The 18,720-nt window shown below is 40.4% G+C and overlaps 1 protein-coding gene across 1 annotated transcript; it reads right to left on the bottom strand.

The window, feature by feature from the left end:
* Positions 1-688: 688 nt before the first annotated feature.
* Positions 689-17,416, bottom strand: LOC125506944 (bromodomain and WD repeat-containing protein 3-like). The gene is made up of 24 exons (XM_048671654.1): positions 17,130-17,416; positions 16,282-16,357; positions 14,828-15,198; positions 14,192-14,343; positions 13,774-14,010; positions 12,904-13,013; positions 12,751-12,828; positions 12,551-12,657; positions 11,787-11,881; positions 11,579-11,703; positions 11,301-11,488; positions 11,033-11,108; positions 10,446-10,614; positions 10,184-10,254; positions 9,173-9,253; positions 9,029-9,099; positions 8,610-8,706; positions 8,212-8,271; positions 7,140-7,194; positions 6,650-7,050; positions 4,884-6,560; positions 4,056-4,628; positions 3,912-3,970; positions 689-1,147 (listed from the first exon to the last, which is right to left on the bottom strand). The coding sequence occupies exons 3-24, from the start codon at positions 15,193-15,195 to the stop codon at positions 952-954; spliced, it is 5,046 nt and encodes a 1,681-aa protein (XP_048527611.1). The 5' UTR covers positions 15,196-15,198; positions 16,282-16,357; positions 17,130-17,416; the 3' UTR covers positions 689-951.
* Positions 17,417-18,720: the final 1,304 nt, after the last annotated feature.

An 18,720-nucleotide genomic window follows, 5' to 3' on the forward strand; every position in this document is an offset into this window, starting at 1 on the left:
TATAGCCATGCAGCCTTGTCAAGTTTGGCATTTGTGATGTGCTATGTATTAACAGATTTTACTATTGTTAGATGTATTGTGTGTTCACAAATTTACTGTCATTTTGTCATGTTAGGTGTCAAGTTTACCATTGTTAGCAAATGGTGTACAATCTGGTTGCATGTAGCCCCAGATGATTTTCACTAGCATAATTAGCATTGTAGCTTAAATAACTTGCAAGCATGTCTGTCCGTAGGCTGCAGTTTATGAACTAGAAATACATATACATTTCTTAAGAGGGATCCCACTTAATCCATCAAACTTCTAGTGGGCTGTCCCCTAGTTCCCCTAGTACCCATCAAGCAGCGGGGCTGCTGGTCGCGTTCACCGGTCCCTTCCCTTGCTATCTCTGTAGGAGTCACGGCCACTACGGTAGTCATCCTGTGATGGTGCTCTTGAGCACCATTTTCCCGTGGACGATGCCATGCAATGTGCGGCCAAGGGCCAGTGAAGGGGAGGGAGGTGGCGGCAAACAAATGATTATTGGGCCAATTATCTGGAGCACCTGCAAGTGCCACAACACCTATGCCATCCTAAAGATGTTCCTAGATGAAGGAGCACTTGTAGTCGCGTGTAATAATGGTAAAGAAAATGCATTAGTCCTGTACAAGAACGAGGCACCCAAGACAAGCAATAGCTAAGTTGTGAATATTCTACCCAACCGATTATTTGCCTTGCGTTTTTATTGATTGACTGATGATGCACAATAGTCTATACAAATCCAATGATCTGCTAAAGCATTTTCTGACAGATTTCACGACGCTAGCATCTTCTCTTTCTAATTTTGCTTTTCTTTCAGAACTATGGCGACAGTTGTTAGTAAAGATGAATCTCTATCTCCTCCCAACCAGCGAACTACTTTACTTTGGCCCATTCGTCTAACAAAACTATGCTTGCTTCAGATGTCATCTTCTAAAGTGATAGGATGTTATCTTCGACCCACTCGGATAGCCTGAGAAGCTTCTTGGTCATGTCCGCGCTCTTTGAGAAGTAAGACTCGGCATTGGCAAGCATCACAGAGGCATCATGTTGGACAGCCTCCACGGTTCTGTAGTAACCATTTTGCAGTCTTGTCCTGATCACCTCCATGGAAAACTGGACAGGAAACCTACAATTGTTGCACACAAAAATATCTATCTTTAGATGGATGTTACTTCATCATTCATCGATAAAAAGCACCAATATATACTCATAATTTTCTAAACCAACAATGCTCAGGCAAGGAGGCACCAGGTCTGAAAAAAAGCTACTTCTATAGTACTCCCTCCGACCGGAAATACTTGTCATCAAAATGAATAAAAGGGGATGTATCTAGATGTGTTTTAGTTCTAGATACATTCCTTTTTGTCCATTTTGATGACAAGTATTTTCGGACGGAGGGAGTATTTTGCAAGGACAGGCACTATCAAAACCTTGAAATAAACATTTATTTATACTTATACAGGGCCTTTTAATATTCTAGATACTCATCCTACGAGCATATGGATGGAAAAGAGTAAATAACAAAACAATTTAATGCAACACACGACATAAAAAAAGAAGTGTATGCATTGGTTAAATTTTGTCTAAAGAAACATCCATTGTATTCTAACAACTATGCCTCATAATAGAAATGGAAAATGAGGCCTTGTACAAGCACAGGCAGCATCTTCTCATGTCAAAACGGCATTTATTTTACTTTGATAACAGAAATTAGCAAATCTAAGTTTTATGCACGCTACTAGATATGCCAACCATAGAAGGTAGTTTGTAGAAGTGTTTGCGCACATTTCCTAAAAAGCAACATCTAAAATAATCATTAAAAAAACTACGCTTAGTGTTCCATAAACTAAACTTTTCAACCTCATTTTTCGGTCAAACAAGATGCCTGAAGAATGGAGAAGGGGTATATTAGTACCAATCTTCAAAAACAAGGGGATGTTCAAAGTTGTACTAAGTACCGTGAAATTAAGCTGATGAGTCATTCGATGAAGCGAAGTTTGTCCAACATCATCTGAGATGAAGAGAAGTTTGTCCAACATCTTCTGAGATGAAGAGAAGCTTGTCCATACAATGAAGACCGGGTCCAGAATGATGATATACGAGATAGAGTTAGGGTAGCACCGATTGATGGGAAGCTTGTCCAACATTGTCTGAGATGGTTTGGGCATATTCAGCGCAGGCCTCGAGAAGCTCCGGTGCATAGCGGATGGCCAAAGCGTGCTGATGTCAAGAGAGTGGGAAGAGTTCGTAAAGAGAAATCTGAAGGACTGGAGTATCACCAAAGAACTAGCCATGGACAGGTGTGTGTGGAAGATGTGCCAGAACTAGAGTTGGTTGCAAGATCTTTTGGGTTTCAACTCTAGCCTACCCCAACTTGTTTGGGACTAAAGGCTTTGTTGTTGTTGTTGTTGTCATACAATGAAGCTATGGGAGTCATTGGGAACCTCTTAAGAAGGATGACAAGCGTGGCCAAAAATCAGTTTAATTTCATGCCTAGAAGGTCGACCATGGAAGCCATTTTCTTGGTACAACAACTTATGGAGAGATACAAGGAGCAAAAGGACCTGCATGTGGTGTTCATTGACTTGGAGAGGGCCTGGAATGTCAAGTGGTGGGCCCTAGAGAAACACAAAGTTCCAACAAAGTACATTACTCTCATTAAGGACATGTACGATAATGTTCGAACAAGTGATGGCGACACTAATGACTTTCCAATTAAAATAGGACTGCACCAAGGGTCAACTTTGAGCCCTTATCTTTTTGCTTTGGTGATGGATGAGGTCACCAGGGATATACAAGGAGATATCTCATGGTGCATGCTCTTTGCGGACCATGTGGTGCTAGTCGACGATAGTCGGATGGGGTTAATAGGAAGTTGGAGCTGTGGAGACAGACTTTAGAATCAAAAAGTTTTAGGCTTAGTGGAACTAAGACTGAGTACATGAGGTGTGGTTTCAGTACTACTAGGTACGAGAACAGGGAAGTTAGCCTTACGAGCAGGTGGTACCTTAGAAGGACACCTTTCAGTATTTGGGCTCGATGCTGCAGAAGGATGGTGACATTGGCGAAGATGTGACCCATCAAATCAAAACTGAATGGAGAAGTGGCGCCAAGCTTCTGGCGTTATCTGTGATAAGGGAGTTCCACAAAAGCTAAAAGGCAGGTTCTATAGGACAACAATTCGACCTGCGATGTTATATGGCAATGAATGTTGGGCAACTAAAAGGCGACATGTTCAACAGCTAGGTGTAGCAGAGACATGCATGTTGAGATGGATGTGCTCCACACAAGATAGAACGACGTCCGGAGTGATGATATACATGATAGAGTTGGGGTGACGCCGATTGAAGAGAAGCTTGTCCAACATCGTTTAAGATGGTTTGGACATGTTCAGCACAGGCCTCCAGAAGTGTCAGTGCATAAGAACGGTTAATGTGAGATGGTAATGTCAAGAGAGGTCAGGGTAGACCAAACTTGACATGGGAGGAGTCCGTAACGAGAGACTTGAAGGACTGGAATATCCAAAGACTTAGCCATGGACAGGATTGCGTGAAAGTTAGCTATCCACGTGCCAGAACCATGACTTGGTTTCGATATCTTATGGGTTTCAACTCTAGCTTACCCCAACTTGTTTGGGACCGATAGGCTTTGTTGTTGTAGAGTTCCACAAACCTTTAGTTGGGAAAAATCACACAAATATAGGCATTATGTTAACCCGTTCAAAATAATGTGATTTCATAATATGTATACGAGAAATCTGTTATCCTTCAATTTCCATCAATTCTATACCTAATGATGATTATTTCACACTAGTCATTATTCTCACTTGTGTTGCTAAATTAAAAGAAATGCAAATTCATCAGAACTGAATGCATTTGTTCACGAGTTACCTGTTTATGAACTCTGATTTTCCTGCAACAGTGTCCAACTTCAGGACACCATAGTGATCCTGAAAATCCATAAAGAAATACCATAGAGAGTCAACAACAACAAGAGTAATCAAAGAGTGCACAAATATAGTAGTTTGACTTTACCTGGTTTCTGCGAGACTTGTTCTGTAAATTATTCACTGCTGATAACAATTTATTCCTAATACTGGAATCAATATGTGGATGTTTCCATGGAACCAATGGGCTATCAGCATCATAGAGCTCCCAGGGGCTATGCAGATGATCTGAACCATCATTCTTGTACTGTATGGCATATTTATCCCATGGACTCTCAGGAAAATCAGGTGACTTAGGTCTTATTGCCAACACACGTCCCTCCCACCAACTTCCTCCTCCCTCATCATTCGCCCACCAAATTCTGCACTTATCTCTGATAGTCCAGTTCTGCGCAACAGCAGCTTCAAACCGTGTTCTTTCCACCAGAAAATCAGGGAAGCCAACCAGCTCAGGCAATGTGATTACAAACTCTCTGTTAAACCCGCTTGAAGTGTCGTCAATGAATTTAAGTGTTAATTTACAGCAGCTTTCACCAGACCCTTTATAAGTGGTATAACAAAGATCCTGAATTTTGCAAAGCTCTACAGCTTTAAGGCCTTTGATCCGATTCCATGGGCAACTATCCGATAATCGCATTCCTTTAAGATATTCTTCATGGCCCTGAAAAAAAAAAGCAATCACAAAATAGTATGACAAGAATAACTTCATAGATACTATTTTCGGAGCCACAATGGCCCATCTGTTTGTATTAAATTGACAATACATGCACCCACCCGTCCCCAAAAAAATTCAACCAGTTACGTTTCAGCTGGGGTGGGTAGAAATGAGAAGCAGGAAAACTTCTTTTTTTTTGCAGCTAAAAGTTATTTGCACCAAAGTCATCCCATCACAGAATAAAACAGAAAATAACATTACCTGTCGCAAGTACATAACCTCATCGCCATGTTGAGGAATATAACGGTAAATATCTTCATGCTCCAACAACATCAACCAACAATTCGAGGATACTTGAGGCTTTTCTGCCAATGAATGTGTATCAGGAACTCTGTTCCTAGTAGACCTTAAACCAGCAGTCTTTGATGGTGAACCCCACTCATGCACGTCTGCACCAATTTGTCTCCCACTAGTTGATGCTTCATGGGAAGAATTTTTCACATGAGAGATAGCATTCCTTGCTCCACCATCAGTGTATGCACATGACCTCCTTGTGCTTCTTCGCAAATTACCAGTACCAGGTGCAACAGGACTGTACTCTGAAGGTTGATACCCACCATCATCATTGGAGACGGAGGTACTATCTCCATTGCCAGAATCTGAATCCAATTTTTTCTTGTGCTTACTTAACTTTGACCTTTGGTACACAGCAATCGTCTTCCCAGATTCAGAATGGAACTTCCTTGAATCATGAAAACCAGTGCTTTTATCTGTGCATTCCTGGAAATCTCTAGACGCACTAGGGAAGTCACTGCTTATATGTTGATTGGTGGTAGGATCCTCATCATGCTGCATGGGAACTTTATCACACTCAGGGTTCACGTCACTCCCTACTGCAGTAGTCTTTGATTTGTCCGGTGAACCTTTTGCATCTGGAATGCCTCTTGACCTGACTAACTTCAGTTTAATAGTAGACTGAGTAGTACTGTGGGACTGTTGGTTGCATTCTTTGTTGTTTACTTCCTCTACATGAGTATTATTGTTATTAGTTGTCCTTTCTTCACCAAGTAAATTATCTTCACTATAAACATCAGTATCGTGATTTTCATGGATGCTATCCAGACAAATTGCACGTTCACTCTTTTGTACAGTCTGCTCAACCGTTTGTTGCATGGCGTTACCATATTCATGAGGTGTCTTCTGAACACCAGATTTGCCACCATCCTGTGAAACTGCATTATTTGAAGAGGGCCACATGTCTCCAGCGGAAGAGTCACCAAACTTGCAACGCTTTGAAGATCGCTGCTTAACCTCACCCCACTTGATTGTGCTGTTACTATAAACAGAAGAAACATCATGTAGACCAGAGGTTGTTGTGCTTTGACCTCCATCTGCAGGTGGGTCAGCCTTGCAAACAGAGGAACTTCCAGGCTCAAAAGCTAGTTCCGGCTCAACTGATCCATGTCTGCCCCCCATGACTGATACAGCTGATGGAAATTCAACTTTTAAATCACGGCGTGGTATCCTCAGGACCAGTTTTCTGTTATTTCCAGAACTCCCCCGAGTTTCAGTGAAATGAGAAGGTTGTGTAACATCTTCTGAATCATATTGGTTACTCTCTCTACCAAGTCTTGGCCGGCTATACCATGCTGACGGCTCAGCTTCAATGCTTTCCGTGTTCAATTCACTGTCTGAGAGACTCTCTGAGTCCTCTTCATCCTCATCTGTTGAAGCTCCCATCTTTGTTAAAAAACTGAGTGCATGGCGAGCAGCGCGTCTTTGAGGTCGCAATCCCCTAGATTTAGGTGATCTTTTCCTTTTACTAGAGCGACCATTCTTAGACTTCCTAGCTCTGTGTGACCTTGACACAGTAGCAGCATCATGCTCATCCAAATTCCTCTTCTTAACTCGCCGACCAGATGAAGTCACAAGATCAGCCTGCAGAAGGTGTAATAAAGGAAAACAAGTCAAAAGGTTGTAATGCAACATAAAGGAAGGTGGCATGGTCTTTGATTGTTGCCTCTTACCTTTGATTTTTTCTTCTTTCTTCTAGATCTGCGAAGATTAGCACTATCGCTAAGGTTATTCCCATCAATCTCTGCACTTGAGTATGAAGCACCAGAGGAATCACCACTCAAATTCTCCTGTTCTCCTTCACTAGACTTGTCATCCATGCCGTTGTACTCGGAATCAGTATCATCAGAGATAACTTCAATCTCAGGTTCAAGCTCAAAGAAGTCCGGTATCTCTGGAAGTGGCTCCCACCTATCTGGATCAATGACTGGGATGATCTGGTATTCACCAGTGGTTGCATTGTACGTGGGGCCAACAGCAAAATCTACAGAGGGAGGCCGCCACTCAATGCCCATGGTACCTAATCGCCGTTTCTGGTACATGCTTTGAAAAGGCTCTGGGTATGGCATCATACCTGCAATTAGCAAATAACAATTATAAGCATGTGCAACCCAGTAAAATTACTATACTATGCAGAGGATAGAAAGTAGAGAAGTTAGATACCCGAGTCACACAAAAGGTCTTGAATATTTCTCCTATAAGGTGGGAGCTGTGTCTCCTGGCACATTAAGAAAAACAGTGTAAACAAAACCTGGTAGCTCATGATGCACTTCGTGAACAGAGAAAAATATAGTTTCACACGGGCACGTATGACAAGGGACCAATGTCCTTTTTTTTCAAAACCAGCTCAAATGGGTGTCCAATAGCTTCTGAAATCTTGAGTTATACTCCCTCGTCCCAAAATTCTTGTCTTAGATTTGTCTAGATACGGATATATCTAATACTAAAACGTGACTTGATACATCCGTATTTAGACAAATCTAAGACAAGAATTTTGGGACGGAGGGAGTATGTTTTAGCATGTTTCAACATTCCTTACTACTGTGATGTTTGCTTTTTGGTTGTTCCGGATAAGCACCACCAATACTAAAAAGAGACCAGTTACAGACAGTACATCAAACCCTTTGTATGACTCCTGATGAGATGCGAGCCGTAGCCCACAAGATCATTGATGTATGGAACATATTAAATATTACAGCTAACTGGAAAACACATCAAGTGAGGTGATCAGATATGGTGCGGGATACTTTTTACTTATAAGAACATACTGTAGTAGGCAATAACAGAACTTCAATGTTGAATGCTTTTAAGATTGCCATCAAAGTGAAACTTTCAGCCAATCAGCAGCAGTGCACGCTCCTTTTTATAATCCACATTGCTTAGCTACCGAGATGGCAACACTTCAGAAGTATAGTTGGCAGTCACAAGGAGGCTAACAAATAGCAAGGAGTCCAAATCATCTGACATAATATTAAACATATACTATGACGAACACAAGTCTAGGGAGTTTTCTTGAAAGCAACACCCAATGAAATGTTTCTATCTGATCTTCAGAACATAACAAAATGAAAATTTCTATTTTAGAAACAGATCTTGGAAACTGTATACATGATAGATTACTCTGATGCGAGTTAGTTTCACAAACTGAACAAAATATCATAAATTTTAGAGAAACAAAACAACTAAATTAGCTAACGCAAAGAAAAGAACAGATGATTCATATCTTCAGACGAACCTGATCAATAACATTTCCATTTGTATCTTGAGTAAGGGGTCGATAGTCTCCAAGAAAGAACTATTGCAAAACATGAATGATGAGCGTCAATGATTGAATAAAAGGTGGGATATTTCCCTAAACAGGGGGCATATCCAATGCAAACATATCTTGGTACAGTCATGCAAACTATCAGTGTGAACTGCTGAATGAGCTTTTGGTGGACTAAGTTTAGGGGATTAAAGCGCCACATGATGAATAATTTTGTGAATGATTAAACTGAATTAAAATATTGAATCTGTTTGTGCCTCATCCAACTGTTCACATGAGCACTGAGATGACAGTTTGCATGATTGCAACCAACATTGGCCTGCACTAGGCATTCTCCCCAATAACTTGATCAGTAACAGTTTGTGTACCTGATCATATTTCGCATCCTTCTGGGACTCACCCTGCCCTGTACCAATAAAGAATATTTGGCCAATCTCATCGGTGAGGATAAGTGATGTTCCATCCCTAAATGTCCATCCAGCGACACATCAGGATAACACAACACATAAAATAAATTCAGCAATCTATGGTAATTGATAAACAGTGCAAATTTTAATTTGGCATGGAAATGATGCTTCCTTCTATGTTAACATCCCAACCCCACACAGAAATATCTCAATTCAGTTGATTTTTCTCTGGTGTTTTTCTTCATTCTTCTCTATGTTTTATAAATTACTAGCTGAATGGTCATGCATTAAGGAATAGTTAAGAATGAATACTTGTAAAAGGGCCAAAACAAAAGGTTCAATTTGTTGAGAATACAAAGAAAATCGACAGTGACACTTACGGAGAGAACTTGCCATCAACTAGCTTAAAATGACCGGTTTCATAGATCTGTACAGGTTTTCCTTCCCATATCTGGATAAAGAAATAGCACATTTTGAGGACTGAAATAGTGATTAAGATTACAGAGATCTCGTTAGGAACTTACATCCCAGATGATTGTCATGCCATCATACCCAGCACTCATTGCTATACGAGGGTTGAATGGATGCACATCAAGAACAAATGTCTGTCGATAATGAAATTCATAAGAGCGTTTCATTGTGAACCTTTTAAATAAAAGAGGTTGAATAAAAAAGTGTAGATAAATTATGAAAGGGAATGGAATCACAACGTTGCACTTGCAACCAAACAAAGGTGCAGGTGCTAGATCCATTAAGCCATGCAAAAAATAGAAATGTACATGGAAGTCATGCAACTTTGATGGTGCTAACCAAAAATAATCCATTTCTAGACCTAAAATGTTCGTTTTAAAAACCAAGGTCGACAATGACGTAGGACAAAGAATTATAGCATCATAAGGAGAAGGTTATTAATGTGAAACAGTCTTGGCAGCCAAAGCACAAACGGTTCAGAAGTTAGTATCACAAATGGACAACAAAATGGATGTGAAATGCGCTGATCAAATATAAAATAAAACAATGTTGGGGTTAAGGACAATATTGTTACAGCTACTAAATGGAAACCCTAGCACATAAAAAAAACTAAAAACCAAAAGAACTAAGAAAAATGAATTATGCTTCAATCGCAAAGTGGCAATAATTTATAATGCAATTTGTAGTTTCGTATTCTTCAGAAAAAGAACTAACGCCTCTAAAACCACAATGTCCTAGTTTTTCAGTTCCATTTACACTTTATCATCTTTAATCCATGCCGCTTGCCAGCATATAGTCCCTCTGTTCCTAAATGTAAGACGTTTGTCTTACATTTAGGAACAGAGGGAGTACTTACTAAGGGAACACACCGATTCGATTAATTATGTTTTCATTAAGTGATGATGAATAGTGTACCAGTTAAGAATTGCAAGCGATAAAATTCACACATATCACATATGCACCCAACTGACCAAAAGTACCATGCATGAAATACTAGTAAACATGCTATGCAGGTCATTAACCAAAAGTAATTTTAATGCATAAACTGAATGGTGCATGCTTACAGATTCCTTGTGGCCAATCAGTGAATGTACTAAGCTCCCATCAGAAGCATTCCAAACACAAATTCTGCAGTCTGCAGAACGTAAGACATACTTTAAGGATACAAATGAGAACAATAAAATATAAACTATGTAACAAAACTCAGTTTCCGCACACTAGGAATACTAGGAACCACAAATGGCAATACATGCAAACACTGGAATAAAGAAAGGCTAAATATCAGCATGATCATAATGAAAAATATACAAAGTCAAATAAGGATACCCATGATAGCAGCAAGCACAAATCGGTTATCCAAACTCCAGACAATCATATTGACACCACGAGGAGTTGGCTGATGTCTTTGTCGTGGACCACCACGAACTAGTTGAGGAGCCATTGGAGGTGGAGGGACCTTGAGATGGTAAGCACGTGTCCATCGTCCAATCTTTCCCTGGTTTGGTGCAGGGAACAAGTTATGCATAACATTATATCGAATGGGATGGAGCTACAAGGTAACACTATAACACCAACTACCAGCTACATTTCTCCCAGTACACACGCTAATCCAACTGACCAGGCAGAAAACCTACATTAACTATAGGGCACATTATTAAGCTGGCCGCTGCAGCAAGTTGCTTTTATACCAGGTCTTATTATAAAGTGTCTAGTTATTTGATATGTGACACGATGGGGAAATATACAATGTATCAGAAAATATATGGGCGCCATTCAGGAGGTAATACATATATTAGTGTAGTAGCGTCCGGAATGGGCAGTGATGCAAATAAGCCATACACACAATGCACTGGAACAATGGTGATCAGGAGTAAAAGTACAAAACTGTAGAGTTTTAGGTCCCATTTGCTTACATGCGATCTCCGAGATCGTGGAACCCATATAATTGCACTGCCATCACGGGAGCAAGTAACAATATTATGTGTGAACCTGGCAAAAGGAGACAAAATAGGATGATTTAGAACTGCTGAAGCCAACAATAACCACCAGTTGGACATGAGAAGAAACCAGCTGAATGAAACTACAGAAACCCGTAAGAGCATGTAAGACAGGAGGTGAATAACCTGAAGGACTACATAAAAATAAGTGAATGACTATTCCATGACTACAAAAATTACTGACCATGAATTTCTTAGTTTAAGATTATTTTCTTCCTTAGTGGTGTGGCTGCCTTCAGATGAAAAGGATCTAGATACCACACATCCACTAAACTGCACATAGTTTACATCATTTTCATGGCCCGATAATACATCCATCTCATGATTCGGCTGGTCATGTTCCTCAGAACTACTCTTGCAAGCATTCCACACCTGAAATCAACACTGGCGATGAAAAGGGCAATTCACCTTTTGGTAGTAAAATCAGAAGTTCACAGGTGCAATAGATAAAAGAAAACACACCCTTGCAAAAGTGTCTGAGCTGCCAGTAACAAACACAGTTCCATTGGCATTAAATGCACAACACAAGATTTGGTGATTTATTGGTTGAACTTGAACAGCACTGGAAGATGCATCACCACTCTTCCCTGACATCAACACCATGCGGTTGGAATAATAAAATGTAGGCATTACACATGCAAACACAATAGACATGTTTCAATGAACTAACCAGGGGCAGCATCTGGAGGTTTTGGTGTATATATTCGTGGAGGTTGTTGAGAATATCGGGCATCCCAAATCCTGCATGTCCCGTCATCTGATGATCTGTTCCTCAATATATGTGCCAAGTTAGGGAGAGTAAAGAACTTAAAATAGGCCAGAAGAACCGTATATATAGCAAATGTAAATGTACAGACAGCGGACCAATGGTGAGGTGTTATCAAAAGAACATAAAAAAAATCTTTTCCATACATCTGGTAATATGTATGTGCAATTAAACAGGATATGAAAAGTACAGCACAATGCAATGTCTACCATGTGCAACATAGCACATGAAAGAACACCAGCGTGCCTTCTTTTATTCATATGGTGGAAGCTGGAGCGGACCCTTCCCCGGACCCTGCGCAAGCAGGAGCTACGTGCACCGGACTGCCCTTTTTTATATGGTGGAAGCAGTGATATAACTTGCAAGTTTAGTAACTATAGTTGCTCTGAGTAAGAATGTAGGTAGAATGAAAATGAGCAATGCATCAAATATGCTTTCCAGTATTGACTCGTTTCTTCTCATTTTGACAAACCAAGCTTTAAACTCCATGTAAAGAAGCATTTGCTTCAGTAAAATTAATGCAGATTAGACAGGACATACTGACAGGTTCTTTTTTCCATCTGTACAGCTGTTGTCATCCAGCTACTATGTACAATCATGAACGAAATAGCTGTAAAGACTAAATAACTATACTATCAGGAAAATGAGGAGAAAAAAGAAACACTCACGACAATAGCTGGAAAGCAGCACCTGGCCTTGGGCTAAATGCAATAGCAGTTACAACCCCTGTATGCCCCTTCAACACTGAGATCGGCATGCCATCAGGTATACGCCACTGCATTAGTGACCACATTCATTAAACATAAATGGAAGAAAGAACGATGTCATGACTTATTAGGAAGTACAGAAATTAGCAATCTTATCTTACCACTCTAATAACGAAATCATTGGCTGAAGATGCTACCACAGCATTATTGGAACTCACCGCGAGGTCAGTAATATCACCCTTAATTTGGAAACAGTGTAATTTAGTGAAAGGTTGTGAATATTTAAAATGTTGCATTGCAATAAGCAAACTTACTTCATGACCTCGGCAGCTAGCCAGACAAAATGCAGTTTCCATTGCCCAAATTTTAACAAGGCGATCATCAGAACCAGTAATAACAAAACGCCCTGTGCGATCAAAAGTAGCTGCGGAAACAGGAATGGTGTGAGAAACATTACAGCGTTTTAAAGGGAAATATACAGATTGACAACTACAATTATTTGACCAAAACTACTAGGACAAGGAAGAAGCAGCTGCCTCTGTTGGTGATATAGTATGGAGAACAATACGGTCTTTAGAAACAGAAAGTGGGCATTTATTGAGTAACCCCTCAAACATAAATCCACTGTAAGAACTTCCCATAATATTAAATAGGCTTGGCATTCAGTTAGGACAAAGCATGTACTGGTATAGATGGCATTAATAGAATTGACTGGCATATGAACAGAACTCCAAATATTAAAGGGAAAATTAGGCCCTGGACAATTTACTTGGATGGCGGTTGCTGAACACACCATATAATAATGATTCAGCTCACAGACGCCACAAAATTGTGGTATTGTAAAGAGGGGTAAAAAAATCATTCTTGCTCTTGGAAGTTGGCATCAATCTTAACCCACTTTTGAGTGCCCTCTACCATAGATACAACTAGAGGACTCGTGTACAGTATGTCTGTGTGGCATGCGACATGGCACCAACACAGGTAGGCTCAGTAAGTTTATGAGGGAAAATTGGCTATTCGAAAAACTATTGCTGTAATGGCCAGAGTGTATTCAGTGTCCCTGAGCCAAAAAATGGTTGTGTTTCAGTAAATGTTGTCCAAGTGGTGTGCAAAGAAGTTTTGCCAGTATTAAAATAATTTACTTGAACATGATTAAATTCAGTAAACGAGGAAATTCAACTGACCACAATACACAGCGTTTTGATGTCCCCTCAATTTCTTTATAATTTGCATCTTTTCAACAAGGGTAGATGGCTTCGCAATGGCATAGCATGATGCACGGACAGAAGGAGCTCGATGATTCTTAGTGAAGCCACCAATCTCTCTTAAACTTAAACCATGAACTTGATCAGCCTGTATATGTGGCCAACGGAGATACGTCGGCAACCTGTGATTTTCCTTTTCTTGCCGGCCCCTATTAGCTGAAAGGATCCAAAATTGCATCAGTACAGAAGTAACAGCACAAAATTTTACTGAACATAAAACGACCTATCGAAACTTCGAAACTCACTAAGTTGCAACAAACATAAATAGCACAATTAAATTTTTTTTGGGGGGGGGGGGGGTACAACTTTAAAGCCTAGAAGAACATAATGTACATACATGCAAGAAGGGAAAATGAGTTGGAGCCAAGAAGGGTTGGAACATCAGCAGCATTTGGAGACACAGCTCCAATCAAGCTCTCTGGGTGGCAGGAACTAACCATCAGTTGCTTTAAAAGCTTTACCAAGTGGTCTTTACCAATGTGGGGATATCTGCAAAATAAGAAACATAGACCTTAGTATGCAAAAACCTCAATTGCATGTGATCATTAAGAAAGAAAAAAAGGCAGATAAGAAGTTAATTGTTCTGGTAATAATCTGTTTTATTCTAATTATTATATGGCTGGCCTTTACCAAACAATAATTACAATTCAGAATCATGTGTTTCATCAGTTCTAGATTAGTCGCACAAAAATACTGACTGAGAATCATTGTTAATAAGTTCAAAAAAAGCTGGAGGAAACTTGTGCTCCACAAGAGAAAACAAAATGGATATATCACCATTATATACTGGATATGTATTAAACTATTTTCCAGTCCTTTCCTAAAGAATTCAAACAACACGGAAGCATCTCCAGTTCTTCATTACTTGCAGAATCTACTAAGTTCATCCCTTTCAAAAATGTTTAGTACAAGGATAATAATGAATAATAATAGATGCAAGCTGACCAAAAAAATAGAGTGATGCATTTTCTACCTCTCAACTAACTTGAGGTAATCCAAAGGGAGTGATACACCGTCATCATTTTCTTCGCCACTATGGAAACCACCACGCGAATACCAAGCATGATATCTTCTAGGAAGCAGATGATGCTCCTGGAGTTCACTGCAAAGTTCTCCAGCAGTCCGCTTTAATGGACCATGTGATAAGAAGTGCGCAATGAGAAAGTAAAGTTCTCTCGAATCAAAATCAACAGGAGCCTCGCATGGTACATCTGCTGAAATCACTTGATTCAGAGAATTAATCTTCTCAGGTGCCTGACTTGGAACATCCAGGGGCACCATACTAGTAGAGGTTGCATTACCAGAAGGTTGGTGCTTTCTAAAATCTATGTCTGCAAACATAACCTGAAGTTGGAAGCAATAAAGCATAATTAAAAAATAATGTTGGTGAAGAGGAATTGAGTTCTGGACGAGCTTAAGAAACAAACAGCCAAAGATGTAAAACACAAGTAGAGAAGTCCAATGTTGAATGGACATGAAAGGTGCAGAAAATTATACTTCCTCAATAGTAATGGTGGAGAATATATATTGCAGAGTAAAAAGCACACATATAAAGACACTAACAGTTAAAAGTAATTCAGAGAACGGAAGCAAGCTGCAGATCATGAGACATGGAGAAAATGAATAGATTTTAGGTTGAACTAGAAAACAAATTTTCTAGTGAGGTGACATCGGTTAACTGCAGTTTACAGAACTGGGGAACGACCAGTTTGTGGTACATGTTACCCCACTGCACAAAAGTCCCGTATGAGGAATAGCTCTTCACAACCGTAGATGCATGCACAATGATGTGTGGCAACATATAACCATTTTGACCAAGGTTGAAAGGAGTATATCCAAATAGTTCCACTATACATTTCATTTTAGAAGTATACAGCATAAAACTTCAGTTGTAATATACAGTACCACTTTACCATTTGCATGTCTTTACGATGTTTCTATTTATTGTTGAAAAGATGATACTGTTTAGGGAATCGAGCAGTGCTACATGCAAGCTGTGTTTATCGAGAGGAGGGGGGAGGGGGGATCTAAATTTTTGATAACTTCATTAATAATCCAGTTATTGTTTGCACAAGAATTTCAACTTTTACATGCAAGTATGGCTCAGAGTTACCTGATGTTAGTTTGAAGCAAGCACACAAACGCATATGAGTGATGTACAAAATATTACCGAGCCTACAAAATTACAATGTGGAACTTGGACACGGTAGAATGTTCTAATCAGCTATCACATTATACTTGAATAATCAGCCTTTTCTTTAAGCAAACAGACATACTAAAATGCACTGTTACGGATACGTGTATCAGCATCGGGCTGATATGGATACGTAAATTCGCTTTGGAAAAGCGCCAATACGGGAATACATTTTACTATTTTTTTAGTTCACAAAAAAATATATGTATAAGAAGCTAGGAACAGCAGATTACCTTCTAATTTGCTCTACTGTAGATGCCAAAGCAGCTCCAAGCCCCTCCAATTGACAACGTCGATGCCCTGTTCCAACTACAAGTTCCAAAGGGATAGAATTAGACTTCTAGTGAGTGCAAAATGAATATGGAGCAGCAAATCAAATCATTAGTTAGATGTACATCTATCATGGCATAACACGGAAGGTGCAACCTGAAGATCAATCAGCTAACACGAAAAAGGAGAAACAGTCACTTTAAACGGTAATATTTCAGGTCTGACTGTTAAAATAAAAAACAACACAGTGTAACAGTACCACCATATTCCCAATCATAAACAATATTTGCGACATCTATCATGCCAACCATGCCACTGGTACTAATGTAATGTGTTAACCCATTTCAGCCAGTATAACCAAGACAAAGCTCCTGCTCTCTCAAATTGCATGCTACTGTAAAGCTTTGATTTTTCAGGTTAATGCAGTGCAGATAAAACAACTTAATCTTTTTCCTTCTCATATATCATCAGTCATCGCGTGTTTCACTGCTAACATGTTTAAACCAAAACAGTTGCTCATCTGGAAAAAAAACTACAATTTGTAAGCATTTGCCCCTAGGAGCATTATCACAAACATCTATCAGGCAAAATCCTTTCACATGCGAATGAACTTGGACATGCACTCGGAAAATCATGCGGCGAGTACTCATCAAGAGATAACCATCGTTATATTCTCACAATTATCAAATCTAAAGCAGGTACTCATCCAATACAAAAATCAGGGGGAGAAATTGAACAAAGAGTGGATGCAGGAGGAAGGAGGGAGGGGGGATGAGGGTAGAGGGGGGGAGGACGAAGGAGGGGTGGCTACCTGCCTACGGACCGGTCCCCGGCGTGGCCCCGGGCGGCGGCGTTGCCGGGCGGGAGCGGCGGGTCCCGGTAGGGAGGCGCTGCTGGTGGTGGGAGGGTTGCTCGACGGAGGGATCCTGTACGGGCGGCGGGGCGGCGGAGGCTTCGGCCGGCTGGTCGCGCCGCGGCGGAGGGCCGGCCAGGAACCCTAGCTGTCGCGCTCGGTGAGGACTCTGGTGGTTCGCTCGGGAGGGAGGCTCGGTCGAGGGAATAGGGCTGCAAAAAAAAAAAGGTTGGAAATAGGCTGCAATTTAGGAAACGGAAACGGGCACCACGGGCGTGCGACGTTCTCTTTTCCTTTTTTATACGCCGTATATACGTGGCGGTGTCAAGGTTTACACGTATCCGTTCTTGTATTTGATTCACTATATTATCTCTAATTTTCTCCCCAACGCACTTGGCACCGATTTTTTAAGAAAGCAGCAGCATGAGGTCCGTACCTCCCGCGCAGAGGAGAATGTCGGTGGCTTCATAAAAGGTGGTGTCGAAATGCCACGGGAGGGCCGGTGTTGTGTGCTTTAGGACGGGGATCGACCATAGCGCGTGTTTTCGGTCAACGGTGAAGCGATGTCAGAGGTGGTGTTGAGCAAGGAGTACGGTGACTCACGGTCGTGTCGGCAAATGGGGAGCAGAGGTGAAGCACAGCGACGAAAGCAGTTGTCCCCTTACGCCTACTTGCAGGGCAGCAATTGTCGTCCCCTTCACCACAGCAGCGAGAGGCCCTGGTATTGGAGGGACGGATGGGTCTATCTGAAGGCGATCACACTTGGCTGACGTGGGTGGGCTGATAGCGATCTTGGCTACCAAAAATTGGAAGCAAATCCGCGCCAATTTGGAGGGATTGAGAGATAGGTGGAGAAGAAATCAAGGAGTGATAAGAATGCAACAACTAACCCTAGAATAGAGCCAACACACTTAGGGGTGGGAGAGTTAGACCAAACGGTGCCAGAAAACAATAAATGGGTAAAAGATATTGTTTAATGGTGAAATATTCTGGAAAGATATAATATAAACATAAATGCTCGTCTCTTTTATTGCTTGTATGTATATTTTCATAAAAGTAATGTGCTGAGGATAAAGCAAATTCTTTTGGTGATAAAAGCAAACTCTAGTGCTCTATACAAGTTGTAAAACACAACAATATTTTTCTGGGCACGGTAAATTAAAGAAAAGGAAAACGAGTCGATGACCATATGAATGAAAGAAAAAATATATTATAGGTAAAATAAGAAAGGAAAATGATTAAGTACAAATAATAAAAATGCGAGGGGTGAAAAGAAAATAAAGAAGCAAAAAAAAAGAAAAATTCAAAATCAATCGATGTTCCATTCAAAAACAAGGAAGATAACTCAATGGGACCAGGTTCTATCTAGCACACCCCCTTTCCTCCACATAGGAAAATACTGGGCTTGTCCTTCTTTTCTATTCATGTTTATTGTTTAACTTAATACTATAATTACGATCTAAAAATGTCATTGGACACATCCTACTAAAGACGTTACACCCAACATGTATCCGTCGGTTCCCTCTATCTCGCTCACATCGCTTGTCTC

Source organism: Triticum urartu, chromosome 5 (assembly GCF_003073215.2).
Source record: "Triticum urartu cultivar G1812 chromosome 5, Tu2.1, whole genome shotgun sequence".
Lineage (NCBI taxonomy): Eukaryota > Viridiplantae > Streptophyta > Magnoliopsida > Poales > Poaceae > Triticum > Triticum urartu.